At 46.8% G+C, this 23,202-nt stretch overlaps 1 protein-coding gene across 4 annotated transcripts in view; it reads left to right on the top strand.

Moving 5' to 3' along the window:
• Positions 1-23,202, top strand: part of TTLL13 (tubulin tyrosine ligase like 13) — a 307,481-nt gene that overhangs the window by 213,825 nt on the left and 70,454 nt on the right. For 3 of the 4 annotated variants that reach the window (XM_069625211.1, XM_069625212.1, XM_069625209.1), the window contains exons 12-13: positions 2,985-3,171; positions 13,880-14,089. In XM_069625211.1, the coding sequence (XP_069481312.1) occupies positions 2,985-3,171; positions 13,880-14,089 (397 nt within the window). The remainder of the gene's footprint in view (positions 1-2,984; positions 3,172-13,879; positions 14,090-23,202) is intronic. The other variant, XM_069625210.1, reaches the window with a different exon arrangement.

The raw sequence follows: 23,202 nt of genomic DNA, 5'->3' as shown, positions 1-23,202 counted from the left end.
ACTGGCTATTTCAGAGTGTTACAATCCAGCTGGGAAATATCCCTCAGAAGGCTTAAGTGCCCATTACACAAGGGGCATGGCAACTTCCTCTGCCCTTCAGAGGGGAGTTCCGATAAAGGATATCTGCGAGGCAGCTACCTGGTTTACCCATCCACACTTTGATAAGACATTATTGTTTAGATACTTCTAACAATGAGGGAAGATTTAGTAAGGCAGTTCTTTGCTCCATTCTTGACAAGTAATTTTCAACATTTTTACACCCTTCTCCAAAAATGTAATACTGCTTTGGGAGTCTATCGTAAGATGAGGAATACGTGGGAGGACCCAATACATTCGAAGAACAAGTTACTTACCCGTGGTAACGTTCTTTCGATAGGATGTTCATCCCATGTATTCCTCATCGACCCTCCCAACCTACCCTTAGAATTTCCGGGCATTAAGCTTTACGCTCTTTTAAAGTCTGATTAATTAAAGGCACTTAATAATGTTGGTAATTCTGCATATGGGTGACATAAAAACAGAATTAAGGCTAGCGGGCGCTGTGCATGGTATATGTTGTACTCGACAATTACGTCAACCGAGATGGAAGCCCTCGAGGGACATTGGGTCGACTGCGTTGACGCATAGCGCCTTCTGCCAAGAATCTTTTTTTTTCCGAAGCAGCTGAAGCTGGAAACAAAGATTTCATAATCTAGGAAAGGCATGGTATCACAAGTATTGACACTGACACAATGGATAGAATCTGTAAAAGCTTTTATTGAAAATGTTGGGGTGGGACAAACTCCTATTTTGCCCTATAACTAAAATGGGAGTAGTCTCGACCATCAAATGATAAACAAAACAGTCCTAGTGAAGTCTGTCAAATCAGAATTGGCCTATGCTAACAAAACCTAATGCCTGCCCTATCTCTTGTGCAAAAGTGTAAAAAGGAGAAATGTACACAAACGGAAAAATCAGTGTTCAAGTGATAATGTGACTGAACCAGCTCTCTTCCCCACTTTAGGCTTCACTGGGTAAGACGATCCTTGTAGGAAGGATGACACGTTCTGTCTCGGTTTCCAACAAAGTTCAAAACCGTGGTTTGAGGCTCGCCTGGCCTTCCACGTTAGTCTTTCTCTGACTTCAAAATGTATGTTTCAACCAAAACTTTCACCAAGGTGCCCCTCTGCCGGGCTCAGACCTCTGATGATAATGTTCAACACAAAGTTGCAACGGGGCTCCCTTACGCAAACTTAATATACTTTGGGTCTCCCTCAATCGGGCTCGGACCTCTTTCGGAAGTCGAAGTCTTTCGATTGTGTGTGGTTCCCTTACAGACCACCGCAGGACCACTTTGACTCAAAACTCACTATTTTACTTTCACTCTTGCCATTTTTTCGCCTTTTAGCTTCAAACAATGTACCTTTCACAGAGACTTTTGAGTGGGTTACTTCCTTTTACCAGACCACTCCGTTACTTAGTATCGTCGATCTCGCAGCTGCATTTCACTTTAAAGTTCATTCACAGGTCTAAATTTCTTTGCGTCTCCCTTCACACGGGTGCAGCCTTCACTTGTGATATGATGTTGCTACTTGCATTCACTTTAACACACACTGGTCTCTCATTTTGCTTGCCAACTCACCGGCTGTGTGCGGTTCTTTCTTGTTTTGCGGTTTCCAATTTTCGAGCCAAGGTTAGTACCACAGGCTTGGTCTCGCCTCCCCAACTCTGCCGTTCACCTGGGAGGGTCGCTGGCGTCCTTGAAACACAATGCAATCTTCACTTGTGGGATGTGGCCTTCTCCACATGTCTTTCGCAGTCTGTCGGAGGCAATGACCTCCAGTAGGGAAGCCTTGGGGTTTTCGGCCCACTGCTCTCGTCCGTTGGCCCGTTGCTCTGCTCCAGTAGGTGTGAGCTTTTGTCCCAGAAGATCTGCTCGTTCTCGTGTTCCGCCTTGCTCAGAGTGTGTCTTTAGGTGTTGCCTTTTATTTATGTGAGGAGAGCTAACTGGTATCAGGTATATGCACTTACGGTGGTGTGCCTGACTTTGCCTGACCCGATCAACAGGACATGTCCAGTACGATGTGAGAGAGTTGGTCTGGTTACTCTTAGTCACCCTCTTCCTCGCCCAGTGTTTGTGTAAAAAGGGGGTGAGGGGGCTGGGACTTTGGTCAATCCTAAAAATAGGATGAGGGGATGTACAAAAGAGGGTGGAATACCACGTCTTACCATCGGCTAACTCATCCCCACTCCCCGAACACCTATCACCCAGGTGATCCTTCCACACTGGTCCACCCTAGGGTCTGGATCGAAAGGCGATGGCCATGCCCTGGCCACCAGAGAGAGAGAGAGAGAGAGAGAGAGAGAGAGAGAGAGAGAGAGAGAGAGAGAGAGAGAGAGAGAGATCCCCAGGGACTAGCAGGTGAGACACCCTCTGGTTTCTCACAATAAGATGAGCAATACGTGGGAAAAACATTCAATTGAAAGAACATTACCTCAGGTAAGTAACTTGTTAGTCTTTGGGCGGTGGGGGAGTCTGGGCATACCTAGTTACCTTCAGAATTTTGACAAAATCCGTTGCACGAGTCAAATGTTATTAGCAATTCTTTTTTTTTTTTTGGGTTACCTATGGGAGTCCAACTCACCACAGCCATATAATATATACATCTCCTAGCCAGTGGCAACGTTTCTGTTCTACTGATTGATTGCTTGCTTGCAGTATGTTTGCATAGTTTCGAAGGGATTTCATAGTATATTTAAATGTATTTGTTCTTTTTTTTGTTTGAGTGCTCTTGAAGCTGGCTCTAGGTACTCTGATTGCTATATTCAGTGCCAGGTAAAATTAACAAATGCAAATACCTCTTAGAGTGAGGGAGTCAAAGCCCTTCAGTGGCCTGCACGGATCTACTGCGACTGTACGTGTGCCATTGAGGCACTGAGAATCCGTATTGATGGCTGCAGTTCTTGTTGATGGCACAGTCGTGACGTCTGTTATTTTCTGACAGGCATCAGTTGGAGGAGCTCCGTTTGAAGCAAGAACAGCGGGAAGTGCCCCCTGGGAAGAAGAAAAAGGAGAACAAAGAGCTGCTTCAGGGAGAGTCTGCGGGAGAAAAGAACATGCCTCGTCGCCTGCTGGTTAAGAAGCCTCCAGCACGAATGTCTTACAGTTACACAAGAACTCCTGAGAAAAAGGTAGGGCCCCAGGTGGAGGCTACAGTTATGATAAGGGGCTTCCAAATGGGTGGGCGATTAAGGGCTAACAGTCATATTGCACCTTTCTAAGTTAAGTTTCCTGTAGACATTGGGGGTACATGTAGGTACTTTGTATTTCAAATAACAGATTGATATGTGTTCTAGCCTTAAGTATATTAACGTGTTTGCTGTTTTGCATATTTATTATTAGAGACCACATTTCCCGGTACATATGTTCCCACAACTCTGATCATAATAGCCTAGAAAAGAAGGAATAGTTTATTTTTCTATTTTAAAATTGTGTTTCAGCAAACTAACACTGCAGTCCGACCACAGTAGCCCCCTGGGCGGTGCAGTTGGAGTACACGGGGCTCTGGCAGAATGTGATGCAGACATTAAGAAACAGAGTTAATCGTTCTGATATCCTTTTGTCATGCAAATGACACAAGGCCTAGATAGATCGTTTGTCTTCTCCTCCCTCTGTCTCCCCCCCACTTGTGTACAGGCGCGTTATAAATTACATATATCATATCCCATCATGCACAGTGCACCAGTACGTGCTCATTGACCGCCCCAAAGGAAGGCACCGGGCCACCTTAGTGCACCTCAACATGGAGTCTATGCGATAAATTGCTATAAAGCACCCGAGACTCTTTCCTTGACCATGTCTTTCGCCGGTCCAGTAAAGCCTCTACTTGTGTGAACTTAAGTATTTGCTTCTTGCATCTCACTCTTAGGTGTTCAGGCTGGCACACAAAATGGCTGTACTTTTAAATCCAGGAGCTATTTTCTCATCACCTATAAGTCTTCCTTCTGGTTAGTGTCTCTGTGCTTAAGTGTGTAAGACCAGCATTCACTTCCAATCGCTTTGTAGCCTCTTTATTTGTAAGATATCCTCCTTGGCGACAGACTCGTAGCAGCACCAAGGCTGTACTTCCTCCTTCAGGTTTCGTTAATGCACTTCCTGCCCGCAATAGTCTCAGTTGGCCTCCCGTGTCCGGCAGTTTGTATTGTTAGACACACATGTTGCCACCAAGCCATTTAGATGAACACCTCCTATCTCAACAGAGAGATTTCAAATCTCTGTTTCCTGAAATTCTGCCAAACTCATTGAAATATTTCTGGGGGGTATTTAGTTTAGTTTATTTGCTTGTATAGCGCACTGATCCCAAGGGTAACTAGACGCTTGGCTTAATTGAGAGAACAAGTTACATACATGTATTTATTTATTTATTTATTACATTTGTTACACGCCCAGACCCATAGGTATCACAGCGAGGTTACAGCGCAAAGTTAGCATGTTACACACAAAAATTCACATATTGCACAATGCAGTTTTTCCAGGACAAGATTACATTTAGTTACACAAACAATTGTACGATGCAGGTTTCTTGCAGCATATTTAGGCCCACTAAAAACTGTGCCCTTTCGACTATTTGAAAAGCCACGTTTTGAGTGATTTTTTGAATCCAGTGAAGGAGCCTTCTTCTTTGATGTTGTTGGGGAGGGAGTTCCAATGTTTAGGGGCTAAATATCGGAAGCTGCTGCCTCCTGCTTTGGTATTCTTGTAACGAGGTATCTCTAGGAGGTGGAGGTTTGTTTAAATACTTAGGAGCTGTGTCCTGTAGGCATTTGTGGGTTACGCAGAGTGTCTTAAAAACGAATCTTTCTGCAACAGGAAGCCAGTGGTGGTCTTTCCTGATCTTAGATACATGGTCTGATTTTCTGATGCCTAGAGCTGCTCTTAGGGCTTTGTTTTGTATCAGTTGTATTTTTTTTGTTAAATTAGATTTGGAGGTACCTAATAGTAAAACATTACAATAATCAAGTCGCGAGAGAATCAGTGCTCTGGCCAGGGTAACGCGGTTAGTGGGGGAGAGGAATTGTCTACTTAGTGAAAATAATTTCGCTGTGTATGCTGTGGCGGATGAGAGATTGCTGATGTGTTTAGTCATGGAGAGATTGGCATCCAGGTCAACTCCTAAGGGTTTTACTTGTTTTGAGAATGGTATGGTGGTACCATCAATGTCAGTGTGGAGAGTGCTAATGTTAGATTGAGAGCCCACTATCAGAATTTCAGTCTTCTCATCGTTAAAACAGAGGCTATTTAGTGCCATCCAGTTTTGGATGATTGCATAGATTTTATTGACGCATAGGGTGTCTTGAGAGTAATTTCCTGAGAGCGGGATGAGGATCTGGGTGTCATCCGCAAAGTTGGTGTAGATGACAGCCATATCATCTAGGGCTGAGAATAGGAGCTTAGTGTATGTATTGTAGAGAGTGGGTGAAAGGCAAGAGCCTTGAGGCACCCCAATGGGGACAGGGATGGTGTCAGCTGCTTCCTTACCTATAGTGATTCTAGAAGTTTGGTCAGCTAGGAAGGATTTAATCCACCTGGTTGCATCCGTGCAGAAGTTAGTCATTAGCTAGGGTATTGCAGAGTTTGTCATGGTCCACTAAATCGAACGCAGACGAGAGGTCACGTAGCAGGAGAATACATAGTTTACCAGAGTCTCTAATAGTGTCCATTTGGATTTTGAGGTCCAGTAGAGCCGTTTCGGTGCTGTAGTTAGGCCTGAATCCAGATTGTCTTGATCCAAGAAGATGGTTATTTTCTAAGTGGGTTTGTACTTGGTTATAGGCTATTTTATCAATGATTTTCTTTAGAAAGGGGACTGTGTTATTGGCCGGTAGTTTGTAGGTACACTTGGGTCTAGAGAAGGCTTCTTAAGCAGGGGGTGACCCAGGCTTCTTTAATACTGGCTGGGACTAGATTGGCTTTAAATGAGGCATTAACGAAGTTAGTGATAATGGGTGTAAGTGCTGGAGCGCAAGCTTTAACTATGTGAGCTGGGACGACGTCTCCTTTGCAGTTGGAAGCTTTAAGTTTGGCAATGGTGTCACAAACTAAGTCTTGGGAGACTGGAGTGAAGGCAAATAGTGGGCTGGTATTGGTGACGGGGTTAAGCAAGAGTTTATCCTTGGATAGTTTGCTTGCTAACAACTCCTTTTTAGTGGCGGTTTTGGTTTGCAGCAATTTAATATTGGATGCTAGGGCATCATGTATGGTGGTGCACCATTCTTTGCTCGGTATAGAGTTGTTGGTAATGGGGGTTGGGTGTTCCAATTCTCTCTGGATGGAGTATAACTCTTTGGAATCAGAGGCTGCGTTGTTGATCCGTGTATTATAGGCATTCGCTTTAGTAGAAATAATTGCTGACTTATAGATTTTATTAGCCAAGAAGAAAGCATTTTTTGATTCTGGTGTTGGATTTTTTTTGTAGACATGTTCCAGAGCGCGTTATTTTCTTCTAAGATTGACTAGGTCCTCATTAAACCAGAAACATGACCGTTTATCGGTGCGTTTCGTTTTGGTGGTAATGGGTGCTATTGCATTGATGGTAGACGTAAGACAATTTTTGTAGATGTCAGCTAGGAGACATGGGTTGTCACTGGTGATTGATGATGCGTCTAGTGCTGCACTCAATATAGGGTTAATGTTCTCTGGTGTGAGCTTACAAAGATTTCTAGCTTCATAGGTGTGAGTAGATTTTTGTGCAGGGGGGAGGGGTTCATCAGTGATAATGGTGAACTGAATGTTGAAATGATCAGTCCAGCTGAGTGGAGATAAGGAATCAATAGCAACGGTGGCGTTGTGCGTTAGGATCCAATCTAGGGTTCTGCCCTTGATGTGGGTAAGGGTGATGATATGTTGTGTAATGTTCATGTCCTTGAGAGCTGATGAGACATGATATGTTGAGACATGATATGCAGGATACAGGGAATGTACAGAAGAATTAAGAAAACAAAATTGCATAATTTACATAAATGGCAATGGCGATAAACAAAATATACAGAACATACAACGATGGAAGCAATAATTTGCTTGTGTACTGGGATGATGGGATGAGTGAGAAGAGCCAGGATTTGACTTTGGAGCGGAAGGCCAGAAATGATGGTTCGTCCCCGGGCGCTGGCGGCATAGCATGCCAAGTTTTAGCAGCCAGGACAGGGAAGCTCGAGCCACCAGAGTTTTGCAATCTGAACTTGGGAATGCTGAGGCCATGGGTATAGTTGGATCTGGTGGGTCTTTGGGATGATTTTCTGAAAAATGTATCAGCAAGATATTTGGGAGCCGAGTTATTCAGACATTTATGAGTGATCATGAGTGTTCCGAAAGTGATTCAGTCTTGTATGGGGAGCCATTTGACATTACATCTGGCTGAGGAGATCTGGTCTGAGTGTGGACTATTGAGGGCAGCAAGAAGGGCATTATTTTGCAGTATTTGGAGTTTGTGTAGCTTTTGTTTGCTTGTGCCCAGGTAAAGGGTATTGCAGTAATCCAATTTGGAGAGTATTAGAGCTCTGGCCAGCGTGATACAACTCAGTATGGATAAGAATGGTCTGCATGCATTTATTAACTTGGCGGTATAAGCCGAGGAGGATGCTGTGGCATTAACCTGTCTCGAAAGTGAGAGGGTTGAGTCGCGGTAGACTCCCAGCATTTTGGCATCTTTGAACACATTGATGAGATTTCCATCGATGTTGAAAGATTTGTATTGTGGGTTGACTTTGTTAAGGCATTGCCTGGAGCCAATGAGTAGGAGCTCGGTTTTGTCATCATAGAGACTAAGACCATGCTTGTCCATCCAATCATGGATTTGGCTGTAAATTACATTTAGACGTGCTGAGTCCTTATCAGAGGAGCCTGAGAGAGTTATAAGGATTTGTGTATCGTCAGCGTATTTGGTGTAAGGGACTTCCATATCATCTAGAAGGTCGAAGAACATCTAGGTAAAGATGTTATGCAGCGTTGGGGAGACACAAGGGCCTTGCGGGACTCTACAGGTGATGGGGGATGGCTCTGCAGAAGCAGTGGCGGAGAAGACCCTCATGGATCTGTCCGAGAGGAAGGATTGGATCCATTTGGCTTCATTGGGCGAGAATGAGGCTGATGTGGTTAAGTGAGAGGTCAGAATGCTGTGGTCCACCAAATCAAAGGTAGCTGACAAATCCAGTAATAGGAGTAGGGAGGGGTGACCCCTATCTTTGTCCTCGTCTATCTGGATCTATAGATCAAGCAGGGGGTGGGGGAGGGGCAATCCCTCCAAACTCCCTCTTCCCTATATTTGTATACTTACCCAAACCCCACCCAATCTATATTGATTTGTTATTTCATTGGTATTTTGTCAGTAAAAATCCCATTGGAAAAGTCTGCTGTTAGCAAAACGACGCTATACCTCATAAACTCAGGATGGTAAATTGTGGGAGCTGACCAATGTCGGGATAATGTTTGAAGCTGGTCAATTCTCTGCGCACATCTTCTTTTTCCCAGGACTTTTTCGACAGTCATCAATCTCCCCTATCTTCTGCTCTGCACCTGGTAGTCTGGAAGCGTCATGCGCTGAAGTATTAGGTGCTTGACAAGTACCCTCCTTGGTTCCCTCCTCCTCCTCCTCACCTGTACTGGGTTCTTCTGAGGAACTGTCTGTGTCTATGGCTCTTCTTTCTCTCCAGAGGTCCAGTCCTTTCTTGTTGAGTTTAGGACGAGCTCCACCGGAGGCCACCTTGACTGCTGGCAGACAGCAAGGCAGAGGGGGCCCTCAGGGAGTCTGCCCCCAAAACCAGGGAAAAGGGTGGCTGAAAAACCCTGGTGTGCTGGAATGTAGTCAGCACTACGGATGTAATGGCAGGAGGCTTTCCGTTGAAGAAGATGAGAGGACTTCAATTCCCAGAAGACACTGCTGGAGGCGGGTTAGCGTGGGTATCCGGAGCGGCAGCTTGGAGGGATACAGTAGCCGAGGAATGAGGAAGAGGGCTGTAGAATGCTGCGGTGGAAGGAGCGTACAATGGCAGCTGTACGCACATAACAGGGAGAAAAACATGGAATAGCACTCGAGCGGGGGAAGGAACAAGGGCTGCTCGAGCGGGGGCAAAAGAGGAGAGAAGGAAGCACCAGGAGGGAAAACAGGCTCAGAGCCGAGCGGGAAATCGCTGCAGGCGGATAAGAGGAAGCAAGCGGGGAATCACAAGCGGGGCAAGAGAGGAGCACTAGCGTATGAAGCTGGCGAGGAAAGCAAGGTTGCAACGCGTCGACTTCCGCGTGTGACGCCTATTTGTATACGTCATGACAGTGGCGTGCAGTGCGTGGGAGACTGGACCGCTGGTGGAGGAACAGGATCAGCCCTTCCATTGGCTCCATAGCTTCCACAGAGCGCGCGTCATGACAGGAAGTAAGTGACTTCATTTTGCCTTCTATATTCATGGCCACAGTTTCATTGCGTCTTCTATATTCATGGCCACAGTTTCATTGTGTCTTCTATATTCATGGCCACAGTTTAATTGCGTCATTCCTTTTATGCTGCTCCTTTAAGGACACCTTCCGTTTGTTTTCATTGCTGGCCAATAAAGCCTGTTCCTTTGTTAGAGAACTATCCCCCAACTATGGTTGCTTCCAGAGACTGATGTATGCAGTCTAAAAATATATGAGCATTCTTGCTTTAACTTTTTTTGTCGTGCCCGCTGGTAATGTTATTGCTGTTCATTTATTTAGTTAATGTATTTTATTAAGCGTGGATCCCACCAGGTTCTGGTGTGTCTCTGTTGTAGACTCTTTAGTACATGGAGGTGTAGCCCTCCTGAAGAAACGAAGTCAGTCTTGCTTCACCATGGCCAGAAAGCTTCTTTGCTCTTTCCGTCCATGATGGCCTGGCCGCCATACGATGGCCTTGCTTCCTAAGATGCCTACTCTGTAAGGAACTCATGGTGGCAACGGTAAAGACAGACACAAGTGATCACAGTTCATGGGTGTTTATTGAACAATAAATGCAGGGTGGAAACACGCCTAAACTAAACCTAAATCTAAGATGGGAGCAAGCGTCGACCATCAAATAAAAAATGAGGCAATCCTAGTGCCGTTGTGTCAAAATAAAAGGGCCTATACTTAGAAAAACCTATTACCAAATCCTTACACAACTAATCACAGAAAGAGTGTGGGATAGGGCATCAAAACAAAGGAAACAGTGTTCAAATAATAAGTCAGGATGTGATTGCCTTGAGGTCTCCTTTCCCCATGTTTTAGCACGGGACAAGGTGGGACTTTGGAGCACAGCACATGCTCGGGCCTTCCCAGCACGAGCCGACAGTTCTGTATCAGCTATCGGGTTCTTCAATGGTTAACTCTCTTTTCAATTAGTCTTTCCTTCGAGGCCGATGTATTCAACAAAGAAGCACAAAGTTCTGCTTCTACGAACACTTCGGGTGACAGCTTCACCCCTGGGTCCCCCTCTTCCAGGCGTAGACCCTTCACAATATCGTATTCAACAAATTCACAAGACAGTTCCCTTCTTAGTGAACTTTGGGTGATAGCTTTCCACCCCTGGATCTCCCTCGGCCGGGCTTGTATCGGAAATGACAAAGGGGACATTTCCCTTCCCCTTGTCTTGCAATACTTCTTGCTTTCATAAATGTAATGTCTTTTTTAACAGGTTTTACGGGCTTTGCCCGACATTGTCGCTTTCCCTCTGCCAGGCTCACTCTCGCCGACTTTTTCGATATACAGTTCATGTATTAATTTTCACCATGCAGGATTTACTTCCTTTAGCTTTCTCAATCATCTGCCGGTCAAAGACTTTAGATAGTACAGAGGATTTTACAAGACCACTTTATGACCGCTTTGACCTATCTTCACCTCTTCCTAAGGCCTTCCGGTTATGGTAGTCTTCTTACGATCGGGTAATCGCCCAGAGTTTCCTGCCTGAGCACCCATGTGGTGCCGGACTCCTCTGTTGCTGGTTTTCCCCTTCAATTCTCAATCGTATCTTTAAAAGTTCAAATTAGCCTTTGGCTACTTTTCGTTCAACACAGTTCGGTTTCTTATCAACACTCCCCTCACTCACTGGCTGTGATGAACCGCTTGGCTTTGGAGTCAAGGTTGGTACCACTGAGACAAGTGTCTCTCCCCGGCTTGGTTATCAGCAGAGGAGGGTCTTGCGTACCGTAGACATCTGCTGCAACACACGCTGGCCTTTGTTCGCAGTCTTAGATTTCCATCTGCATAGTTTTCACAGGCCTGGAAAGGAAAGGGCAAGGTCACTTCTCTCCTTGTCACCCCCGCGGTATTCGCAGTCTTTCACCGCCTCTTGAACTGCTGTACTGAGTTAGCCTTCACGTTGTGCAGTCTGCCCTGCTCGTCCTGTGCTCTTGTGCTCCACCTTTTATCCCTGTGGGGAAGGGAAAAGGTAGTCAGGTGTGTGTGATCCTGGTCAATTGCCTGATCCTGGTATTGGGACACATAAGGTAAACGGCCACGGTGTTAGTCTGATGTCTTTCGTGTTGTGCAAAAGTGTTCATGTGGAAAAGGGGGGGGGACAGTGTTTTTAAATATGCTACGTGGCAGGCTGGGGAAAAGGTGTTGAAAGAAGACGGGGGATACCGTGTCTCGCCCGTCGATGTCCCACTCCCCAATGACCCCCCCCCCCCCAATCCGGGTGATCCTCCCTCACTGGTCCACCCCCAGGAACTGGATCCAATATCAATGGCCGTGTCCTGGCCACCTGGATGACAGATCCCTGTGGACTAGCCAGGGAGACACCTTCAGGTTTCGCACAAGTCTCTGCCACCACTGGGGAAACTCCAGGTTCTGGCCATCTGCCCATTAAAACATGCTTCACAGCTTCTCCACATATTCTGCAGCAATGCAGTACAAAGGCCAACCAGCACCAGGTGAGCGTCCAAGCCAATGTTGCCCACCCGAGCTGCAGCAACCACCTTCTTTAACTCTTACTCTGGAGATTAAACTAACGACAACTGAACCTTTTTTTATAAAGCAATGTAGGGCTTAAGCAGAGGAAAATCTGAATGTTTGTTGACCTGTTAAGAAAAACGCCAGCTTGAAAGCACTTCAACACAATGCTCTTGGTAAACTTTGATGAATAACGCAACAAAACTAAGTTAAACAGGTTTACAATGGAGGTTGTAAGAACAGAGGCGGTTGGGATGTAAAAGTAAGTGTACAGTTTGGACTAGTTAGTACTCTCTCCAAGACATTCTGGAAGCGTGAGAGTTGTGTGTTTTGAGGCCTCTATCACCAGACGTATCTATAGACTGAAGTGCGGGTGCGTCTCCCATTTGCACGGGCATTATCTCTTGGGTAAAGGTTAACCATTCTGCCTTACAGCCATTGCCAGTGAAACCTCCTTGACATTTCTACCTAACCAAAGACGGACGCAGGGATAAACTAATCACTGAGGAATGCCTAACCTCGGGCAACCCCCGTAATGGGTTGACATCACAGGCGTTTACTATGCCAAGCATTTTAGGGAAAAAAAGACACAAACCACATCCTTTTCACACAAAAGACCTAAGCTGGGAAAGTGGGTGCCTTCACTGCAACACTGTAGACTCTATTTAATCTTGAGCTCAGTCTTTGCTCTTTCAGTAGGAGTGTTTCCTGTGTCACTTGTTGGGCTGTTTTGGTTCTGTAGAGGACCTCAGCCCCCACCACTCCAGCAGCATCATGTTTATATGGATTAACCATCATTCCTTCACATCAAGACAACTAGTCTATCCTCGTGACCCTTTGTTCTCAAACTGCATCTCCTTGGAATGTTCCTCTTTCTACTACTGTCGATATCCCGCTTGGATATCTACATTCCTTAAACGTGTCTTGCCTTTCCTTCCACATTGTGCACATCTGTAGAGTATTGGCCGTCTTCATCGCTGATCCCTAGGCTGCCCCGTCTGCTGCAGGGCTACTGCAGAACATGTCTGCCTTGATGAACTCCATCGGCGTGACCAGGACATTTCTTTCTGGGGTCAAGCTGACATTTTGTGACAGATAATAAATTCCACGATTCCAGCCAAGCAAGCACAGTGACACCATGAACCCTCTTCTAGAGGTTCCTACTTCAATACCCAGCATCCTTTAGCATCCTCTGAAAGGGTTTCTGCGATGATTGCATCGCTATCGGTCTGGGAACAGGCTGGACTTTGGTGCCTCCTTGCCTCACACCCATCTACTTCTCCAAAGTGAAAACTACAGCAGTGCAGTTTTCTCAATCAGTGTCTGGGGTATGCCAGGGATTTGTTAGAAATAAATATATGTCTATACTTGTTTATGAAATGTACATGTGTTAGTTCTTATGGGGGTTGAGATTTTTCAAAGTTCCCAAATTTTAGGAAACAAATGAAGCGAGACACCGGGAGAAAGGTGATTTCTCAGGACTGCACAATGTGGTAAAGCAAGGAGGCTGATATGAGAACTTGAGTCTCCGATTCCACTGCCAGGAGCTCAGCATGAGCTCCGCATCTGACCTATTTCCAGACAGCCCCTAATCACATTCCTATGATGTGGGGCAATGCACCGAAATGCTTTGGGTGTTAGCTATGTGGCCCTTGGTCCTCGCCACTATCCAGAATTCAAATGTCCACCGAGGGGTGCATCTGTCATAATGCTTCAAAGTACTCATTCATGCCCTGGTTTAGAAATGCTTGTGTTGTCGCCCGCCTTTTGATCTACTTCCAAATTGTAGGTTTTATATGTAAAGTTCATTTAATGCTTGCTCTTTTTACGATGAAAGTGCTCTTTGTTTGATAAAAATCGGAACATTAAAATGTCTAAACTTTTGCGTTTTGAAACTGCCTACCCCGCAAAAAAGCTGCACTGCATATTGATTACAAAATAATGAACATGGTATTTTCGAAATAGCAGGAAGTACAGATTGACATAATGAAACCAATCGATATTGATGAAGATGAAGAGCTGGAAAGACTTCGGGGGCTTTTGCAACGAGAAAAGCTTATCCGCGAACTTGGCGTCGTCGATCAGATCTACCGACTTCTGAATGCTGTGAACCGCAGGCCTTCAGCCATTCAAATACCTGAAACCTATTATCCTGACAGCCATGCAAAGAAGCAGGTAAGACATGGGGGTAGTAGTATTGTAATGACTTGTTGATCTGTGGGGTAAAATTGAAGAGATCATGATTATTCAAGAAGTGTTGAATCTCATATGACCATACGCGTGGACCTTATGTGTGGTGTTCTCTAGTGTCAGAGCTATTTTTGATTCATAGTTTGACTGCCCCATTCTCATCCTTTTACTTAAATAACCCTCCTCTACCACCCTGTCAAAGGGTGTCTGTAACCACTTTACATGATATGAAGGTTGCATTGCTATCAGTCTGGGTACAGGACTTTGACACCTCAGTGACCGACAACTGTAAGGAAGGCATGGTATCAAACAGTAAGACAAACACAAGTGATCACAGTTGAAGGGTGTTTATTGAACTTCAGTTGGGTTTGAAAAACGCCTATCTAATCCTAAATCTAAAGATGTGAGCAAGTTACGACCATCAAATAATAACGCAGTCCTAGTTGAGTCTGTCAAAATAAAAGGGTCTATACTAATAAATCCATTGCCAATCCTTACTTCTAAATACAAATAGTGTGTGAAACAATATTATGCAAAATAAAAGTATTCAAGAAATGAAATGTCAGGATACTTGAGCCGTTGGCTCCCCTTCCCCACGTTTTCAGCACAGGACAAGGCAGCACACACGAGTTTAGCACACTCTCTGGCTTCTCTAGCACAAGGATGCAGTTCAAAACCTCAGCATCAGGGCCTTCTGTGCCAAAGTCTCTTTGCCATTCAAAGTCTCTTATTTCAGAGGGCCTGATGCGACAAGCAAACATTAAAGTTCCTTTCTTCTTAGAATTTCACATGTACACAATTTCAAAGGTGATTCACTATTCACCTCAGGTCCCCCTCCACCTGGCGCAGACCCACTTTGACACAATGTTCTCAGGTTTTTCACATATCAAATTTTCTCGGGTGGTTCACTGTTCACCCCGAGTCCCTCGCCGCTGTGCTCAGACCCACATTAACGTAAGACCTTCAATCGGTCTCCCTCTGCCGGCTCGGACCAATTTATCTACTTTAGCACAAACTTTGTTTACTGAATCAACGTCAAAGACTTTCAACTGTGTGCAGGATTTTGCTTGACCTGTCGCAGGATCACTCCAATTCACAATTCTTTACAATTCGTTAGCTATCACTTCTGCCACTTCTCAGCTGGATACCTTTCAGAGACCTTAGATTGAGCACACACGCAGTGCTGGACCACTCTGTCAAAGTTATCGTGTCTTGGTTTCAAAGTTCAATCACTCATCAGCAGTACAACTTTACTTGCGTCTTTTATCACACCTGTTTTAACAATGTTCGTTCCTGCGCGCTCCATACAATGTTGCTGCATGCAACCTTGGCTTCAACACAGACCGGCCTTGTATTGGTCGCCCCAACTCGCTGGCTGTGTTGATTTCACTGACGCAGCTTTGTTCTTGGAGCCAAGGTCAGTACCACGGTGGCTGGTTCTTCTCCCCGCCTTGATTATTGATGCAGGAGGGCCCTGGGTATCTCCGACACACAATATAGGATTATTCAGCCTGGTTTCCTGGTCTTACACTTTCCAATCTAGAGGTTTCTTGAAAACAACGGTTCCTTGTTGGAAAGGTCAATGGAATTTCCCTCTTTGCGATCCCCTCCTGTTTTGCTGTGTTTCTGCTCTGGTTCAACTGATGTCTCGCAACTGCTGTTTCCTCATGTGCTTTGCCTCGCTCTGAGTGTGCTCTCGTGCTCCGCCTTTTATCCGTGTGGGGAAGCTTAATGGAAGTCAGGTGTGTGTGATGATCAGTAGTTGCCTGACCTCGCCTGACCGTTGTATTGTGACACGTTAGGTATACTGCTCAGGTATTAGTCTGTTTTCTCTCCTATGCGGCTGTCCATGTGAAAGTGTTTGTGTTATAAAGGTGGGGGGGGGTAGATTTCCTAAATATTCTTCCAGATAGGATTGGGTAAAGGTGTTGTAGGGAAGGGGTACCTGTCAGGCTGAGAGAAATCCTGTGTCAGCGGAAGCTGCTGAACCCCCAACAATGCCCCTGAAATGTAATCCTCAGAACCAGATTATACTCGGCTCTGTTAACTACACCCCAAAGGGAAAGGGGGAAGTGGATAACATAAGAAATACCAGTGTGGCGACGTCTAGACTAGCTGATGCTGAACCTGCGGTGAATACATAAACAAACACAAATCCTCATATTACTTGCTTAACCTTTAGGTTTTGAAAATTCTATATCCTTAGCTAAAATGTAAAGAATCATACCTGATTCTTCTCCTTAAGTATGTTAAAAAAGTTTGAAGAAATTGCTGAAAATATCTTTCTACCTCTTTTCTTGAGTTTCTTGAAATAGACAGCAACTCCTTTGTATTAAGCAACCTTATGAGCCTTGACCTTTGCCTTTAAAACTGTATAATGTTCCAGTTCTGATAGGCTTAAATGAATTCTGTTCTTCATTCTTTTCAATTAAATTTAAAACCAGCACACGCAATAATAAAGTACATTGGCCCTCATTACACGTTGTGTGCTAAAAATCGTAATTTACCGGCATGGCGCTATTAACGTGTCCGCCTTGGCAAGAGGCCGCTAATAGTGTACCATTACCACTACGAGTACGCGGACACGAGCATAGCGCCATGCCGGTAATGACCCTACCACCCTGGCGCTAAAGACCCCAAAAAGACCCTTAGCAGCACTGATGAAAGCGCTGATAGCACTTACGGCCATCGCAATTAGCGGTCACCGCAATTAGCGGTCACCGTTAAATAGCAGAACCGGAAATAGCGTCATCGCACAGGAACGGGAAGGAGCACGGCGGCCATCTTTAAAAACACAATACATTGCCATCCTCTGCCCCCTGGACCTGTTTTGAGAACTTTGCTATTCGAAAGCCACAAGGATAACCTCGATGTATAAGGCTATTAAAAAAACAACCGACCGCCAGCGCAAGGAGAAGTTCACCAACGAGGAGCTAACAATGCTCACTGAGACCCTTGCAGCGAATGCCGACGTGGTATTTGCGAACGACATGCGGCGGGAGACCCTCATCCGCAAGAAGGCAATCTGGGCAGAGGTTGCCCTGAAAGTGAGTGCAGTGGGCACCACCACCCGCACTGTCCGGGAGTGCAGAAAGCGGTGGAATGATCTCCGCCTCCGGGTCCAAAGCGTCCTGTCTGCGAACCGCAACTTGGCCACAGGAGGTGGAGCCGATTCGCCGATAAAATTAAGAGTGGGTGGAGACCTGCGCCAACACGATTGGTGTTGAATCGATTGAGGGAGTCGGGAGCATGGAGCATGGTGTGGCAACTACATCAGATGGAGGTGAGTGTACACATGAAAGTATGCACTGTGAATGTTGAGGCCCCCCCCCAAATGTGAGCCCAGATTCACCTCATGGATGCGCAAACATCCATACATGCATACAACCCTGGCCATGTCCGTGTCAAACCCAAACACACACACATGCACGCATCACCAGCGACAAGTGCCACATACAACCATGCATGGATGACCCACTCAACAGACACATCACCTGCATCCCTACCAATGAAGTCCCAATGCTCACAACAGCATGATTGACGTATTCTGCATAAAGTACATTGAACCGTCACCAATGCCATCCCCCTCTTTGTCCCCGACAGGCTCACATACAGACAGTGAAGAACCTGGCACTGGAACTCAGGCACCTCCTGCCACGAAAAAACCAAGGCCACAGGACACAGGGGACACCCCCACTACATCAAGGGGCAAAGGGAGAAGAGTTCCCATGCAGAGTGCCAAACATCGGCGGAGCGCCACTGCTACCATACCACTGTCCACACCAGCAACAACTGCCCCACCTTCAGAAGTGAACCCCCACCACAGATTCCAGCCACATAGGGCCCACCCTCTGCTGCCACAAGTTCCACAGGTGAGGCAGCAGCCACAGTGCCGCTCTCAGATGTGGAGAACCCGATAGAGTTCCCAATGGAAATGCACACCCCAACCCCCCCAGTAACCCCAGAGGCAACTCCACAGCAAACACCTGGGTCCAGTGTCCATGGCCAGTCTGGCGAGGACAACATGGGAGGGTCCAGTAGCCCACCCGTGGCTTCACCAGATGTCCTGGTTGCAGAGGAAGGCGCAGCAGCCACACCACGAGAACGCCACAGTGCCCTTGACCTGGCCAGCATCAGACAGCGCCAAGAGGACATAACTGTGCTGGTTGGGCAGCATGTTGAAGAGGCTGCCCGTCTCAGGGGGGAGATAACAGAGACTGCCAGGCACTCAAGGGAGGCGATTGAAGCCTGTACAAACAGGCTGTGTGGGGAGATTGGCCAACTCAGGCAGGTCCTCACACGGATAGCGGACGCAATGGACCGCCAGTTCCCACCACCACCACCGGGACAGACAGACACATCATCATCTGCTAGTTCGAGGCAGACAAGCCCCCTCCACCGCTCCACGTGCACCACCATGCGCACGTCAACCCAGCCTCCTAATGCTGGTGGTGGCAATGTGGAATAGGGACTGCAGGATCAACCTTCCACGTGTGCAGCTGGACAACAACATTGTGCCAGACACATAAGGGACTGTTGTGGGTGGAGGGGGGGGGAGGGTGTTTCGGGACTGTTGTGGGGGGAGGGTGGAAGGGTGTTTCGGGACTGTTGTGGGGGGAGGGGGGAAGGGTGTTTCGGGACTGTTGGGGACATGCACTTATACATATTGAAATTCCTTAATCCACTGGTGATTAATCAAAACACAGGCTTGGACTTCTTCATTGTGTATGTGTACTTTATTGGTGATAGGGTCCATTGTGCGCTTCAACACAGACACCAGTGCATTACTACCCATATCCATCGTACAGAGTGAAACCATGTTACTCAGAAAATTTGGTTGATCAGATGCTGTCTCACATCACGTCCCTCCTGGCCATCGCCTCTTGCATGACCTGCATCCCCGTCACCTCCGTCCTCATCACCATCATCATCCTCATCAGGTGGTTGCATTTGAACGTCGGGGCAGTGGCACATTCCGTCTGATACACATATTGTGCAGCATGACACATGCCATGGTGATCTTGGCCACCTTCTCATGGCCGTACAGAAGAGCGTCACCCGACCTGCTTATGCACCTAAATCGTGTCTTCAAAAGGCCAAATGTCTGCTCAATCACGACACAGGTACGGGTATGTGCACGATTGTAGTCCTCTTCGTGCCGGTTCTGTGGGTTCCGTACAGGGGTAAGGAGCCACCTCTTCAGGGGATAGCCGGCATCGACTGTATGGGGGGAAGAATGGGGACCTGTTACTGTTCACCTCTGGAGCGGCATGTACATGTCACACAAATCAACTTTGCATTCTGATTGAGATCCACGACTACCTGCATGCATGCAGACGATCTGTGTGACTGCAATGTGCAAAGGTGTGCTTGACCCTGCAAGTGGACATGCCCGATTCATGCCTCCGACAGCAATTGACATGTCCTGGGTGAGGCCAGGTCTTAGGTGTCCCTAAGCCCAGGCATATTTGGTACCACACTGCTAGTGTACTACCATTCCGACATTGATGTTGCCATGCTGTGTAGCATCACTTCACTGGTGCTATAGGTGTGTGGTTCAATGCTATGGCTAGGGGTGATCCCTTTGCATGCATTCAAGGGCACATTTCTGTATTGATGTTGTGCTGCGCTAATACTGTATTACCATCTTGACGCCATGTTGCTGATTTGTGTATTATGTGGTGTGGCATGATGTGCAATGTGGATGTGGATGGATCTGTAATATTCGTAGACCTGGATTGTTCTCTATGTTGTGGAGTTTATAATTGCATGCGGGTTCTTCTCAAGTACATTGCGGCCTTCCCTGATGGACATTGGCGTACATCTGTATGTCCATTTGTCCTACGGACGACAGGCTACACCCAGTTGGAGTATGCATCTCTCCCCCCCAATCACACCCAGTTGGAGTATGCATCTCCCCCCCCCCAATCACACCCAGTTGGAGTATGCATCTCTCCCCCCCCCCAATCACACCCAGTTGGAGCATGTATCTCTCCCCCCCCAATCACACCCAGTTGGAGTATGTATCTCCCCCTTGCCCCAATCACACCCAGTTGGAGTATGTATCTCTCCCCCCAATCACACCCAGTTGGAGTATGCATCTCTCCCCCCAATCACACCCAGTTGGAGTATGTATCTCTCCCCCAATCACACCCAGTTGGAGTATGTATCGCTCCCCCCCCAATCACACCCAGTTGGAGTATGTATCTCCCCCCCAATCACACCCAGTTGGAGTATGTATCTCTTCCCCCCCCCCCAATCACACTGCCATGTGCTTGCCCTGCTACTCACCAAGTAGCCACAAACGTTGTCCGGCTTGTCGCTCCATGTAGCGCGGTATGGTTGAGTTCCGCGGGACCATGGAATCATGGGTTGATCCTGGAAATCGGGCACAACAATGTGTGATTATCTTGTTAGCGTCACATACCATTTGGACATTGATGGAGTGGAATTGCTTCCTGTTTCGGTAGACTACTTCATTGTGATGTGGGACCACCAATTCCACATGGGTAGAGTCGATGGCCCCAATGCAACTTGGGATGCCTGCCTGTGAATAGAAGCCAACTTTGGTTTTTGCGATCTCCTGGGCAGTCCGTGGCATGAATATGTGTTCAGGTGCATGCTTCAGGAGGGCATCGAGTACCTGGTTCAGCGTGCGTGAGAATACTGGTTGTGAGATGCCATGCATCTGCCCCACTGTATGCTGGTAGGTGCCTGTGGCCAGGAAGTGAAGCACAGTCACCACCTTCAGTAGAGGGGGGATGGCAGTTCTAATGTCTATGAGGCTCACAATGTCGTCATGTATCATGTCCACGATGCTGGTGATGGTATCCTGGTCCAGACGGTACAGGGTGTGTATCTGCTCAGGGGTTAGGGTAAATGGACTGGCTCCGATCCTGGGGATTGGTGGCTGCCTCTGTGGTATGACTAGGTGCCCTGGTGGTGCTTGCTGCGCCTGTCTTGCCCTCCTCCTCCTCCTCCTGCGTCTCCTCTGTGCTGCCTGTTGTTGTTGGTGCTGCACTGCAATCATGTCCTCCAGCCAATGTAATGCTGCTAGTATTGGAACCATCCTGGTGTGGGAAGGGGTGTGTGAAGGGGTGTGGTGTGCTCCTTTTGTGCTGCCACGGTCTCCATTGCCTCCACCTGTGCTGATTGTGTCCACCTGTGGCAGGTGGGAACACTGCTCAGTTCTATTAACGGGTGGTTCGCAATGCCGGTAAGGGGTTTTTGGGGCTTTACCATGCTGCTATTTGCATGTCCAAATGGCTTGTGATGGTGTGCTATTAGCGGAATGGCGCTATTTACGGGATGAAGGGTTGCGCGCCCGCGAACTAGCCGCTATTAGTGGCACCGTACTTAGCGGTGCCGCTAATAGCGGTAATCCGGGTCATAATTGGCATGGGAATTTAACGATACCGGTATTCCCTTACCGGTAACGTTAATTCCTTACCGCACAATGTGTAATGAGGCCCATTGTCTCGTGAAGAACGCGCACACATGATCAAAAACCAGTAGAAACTTTTCTGCGCACACGTGCAAAAATACACACGCGCTGAAGAACACGGGCGCTGAAGAACACGGGCGCTGAAGAACATACGCGCTGAAGACCACACGCGCTGAAGACCACATGTGCTGAAGACCACACGCGCTGAAGAACACTCAAGCTAAAAATAAACATGCGCGCTGAAGACCACACGTGCTGAAGAACACTTGCGCTAAAAAAAACCCACACACGCTGAAGAATTCACATAGCAGTCTTTCGTCACGCACACGCGCTAAGAACACACGTGCTGAAGAACACACGCTTTGAAGAATTCACGTAGCAGTCTTTCGTCGCGCACATGCGCTAAAAGGTTCACGCGCTGAAGAGCACACGCAACAGTAACTCCACGCGCACCAGTAAATGAGTTCTGACACTCGCAGGAATCCAATCGTACGCGAGATGGTTAACACGTCACCAAGCTCACGCTTACTTTCAAATGAAAGTTAAAAGGCACGCACCCTTTTAAAACAGTACGAAATTACAGTTCTAAACCTGAAATTACTTTTTCTTTCTTAAAATGTCACAAGGAAAATCTGAGCAACAGATTTACATATCCAAATGAAAGTCACTTAACTTTAGAATGGTTTTGATAGAACTTCTGAAACTCTCCTGTCAACCTGGATACATCTCCTGAAAATCCCCAAAAGAGTAGCCGCTCGACTGCAAGGATTTGTAAGTTCAAATCCACTAGGCCCAAGACTTGGCAGAAGCAGCTACTAACACGTCCTCTCAGCTGGGGTTACGACGATGAAAGGCAGAGAGTGACAGTTTAGAATGTTCATTGTTGTCCTGCTGTCCTCTATAGCCAATCAAAGCTTCTATTGGGAAACTCCATCTTGCCTTGGGCCAGAACCAGGATTCTGTATTCCAAAGTAGAAAACTTCCAACCCACACAACTTCCAACCCACACAGAAATAATCTACAATCCTCAAAGGGGAATAAATAAAGGAAACCTGACAATACCGCATCTCACCATCTGGTATCCCACTACCCTAATGACCCTTCACCCAGGTGATCCTCCCGCAATCGTCCACCCCCAGGAACTGGATCCAAAAGCGATGGCTGTGTCCTGGCCACCTGGATGACAGAGCCCCGGGGACTAGCGGGTGAGACACCTTCCTGTTTCTCACACAACCATTTATTGCCCCAAAAGGAAAACCATGAGCATTGCAATATTTTCACTCCGTGTCAGGAGAATGTAAAGCCCTAATTTTGTAAACTATACTTATATACTGTTACATGAATTACTTCTGGGGTGCAGTGCATATTGATTAAATGCAGAGGCTCTGTGAATGGTTTCCAAACCTTATTATCACTCTTAGAGACTTAAGACCCCAGCAGAACCCTACGTTATTCAGGGTCCCTAGCACTGGTGCTAACAATCCCCTGTATTGTATTGCACCACCCAGTGCAGATCTGTTTAAATGTTACTGATGCTTAGAGACCACCACCAACAAATACAGGGGCCTGGGGAGGCCCCTCCTTAACCTAAAATGGATGCCTATGCTGATAAACCCTGACTTTCAGGCATCCACCATGAACAGCATGGATGTTC

Source organism: Ambystoma mexicanum, chromosome 11, assembly GCF_040938575.1.
Source record: "Ambystoma mexicanum isolate Mex_15411 chromosome 11, UKY_AmexF1_1, whole genome shotgun sequence".
NCBI classification, from domain to species: Eukaryota; Metazoa; Chordata; class Amphibia; order Caudata; family Ambystomatidae; genus Ambystoma; species Ambystoma mexicanum.
Note: the sequence above shows the minus strand (reverse complement) of the source record. Positions and strands in the feature narration are given on the sequence as shown.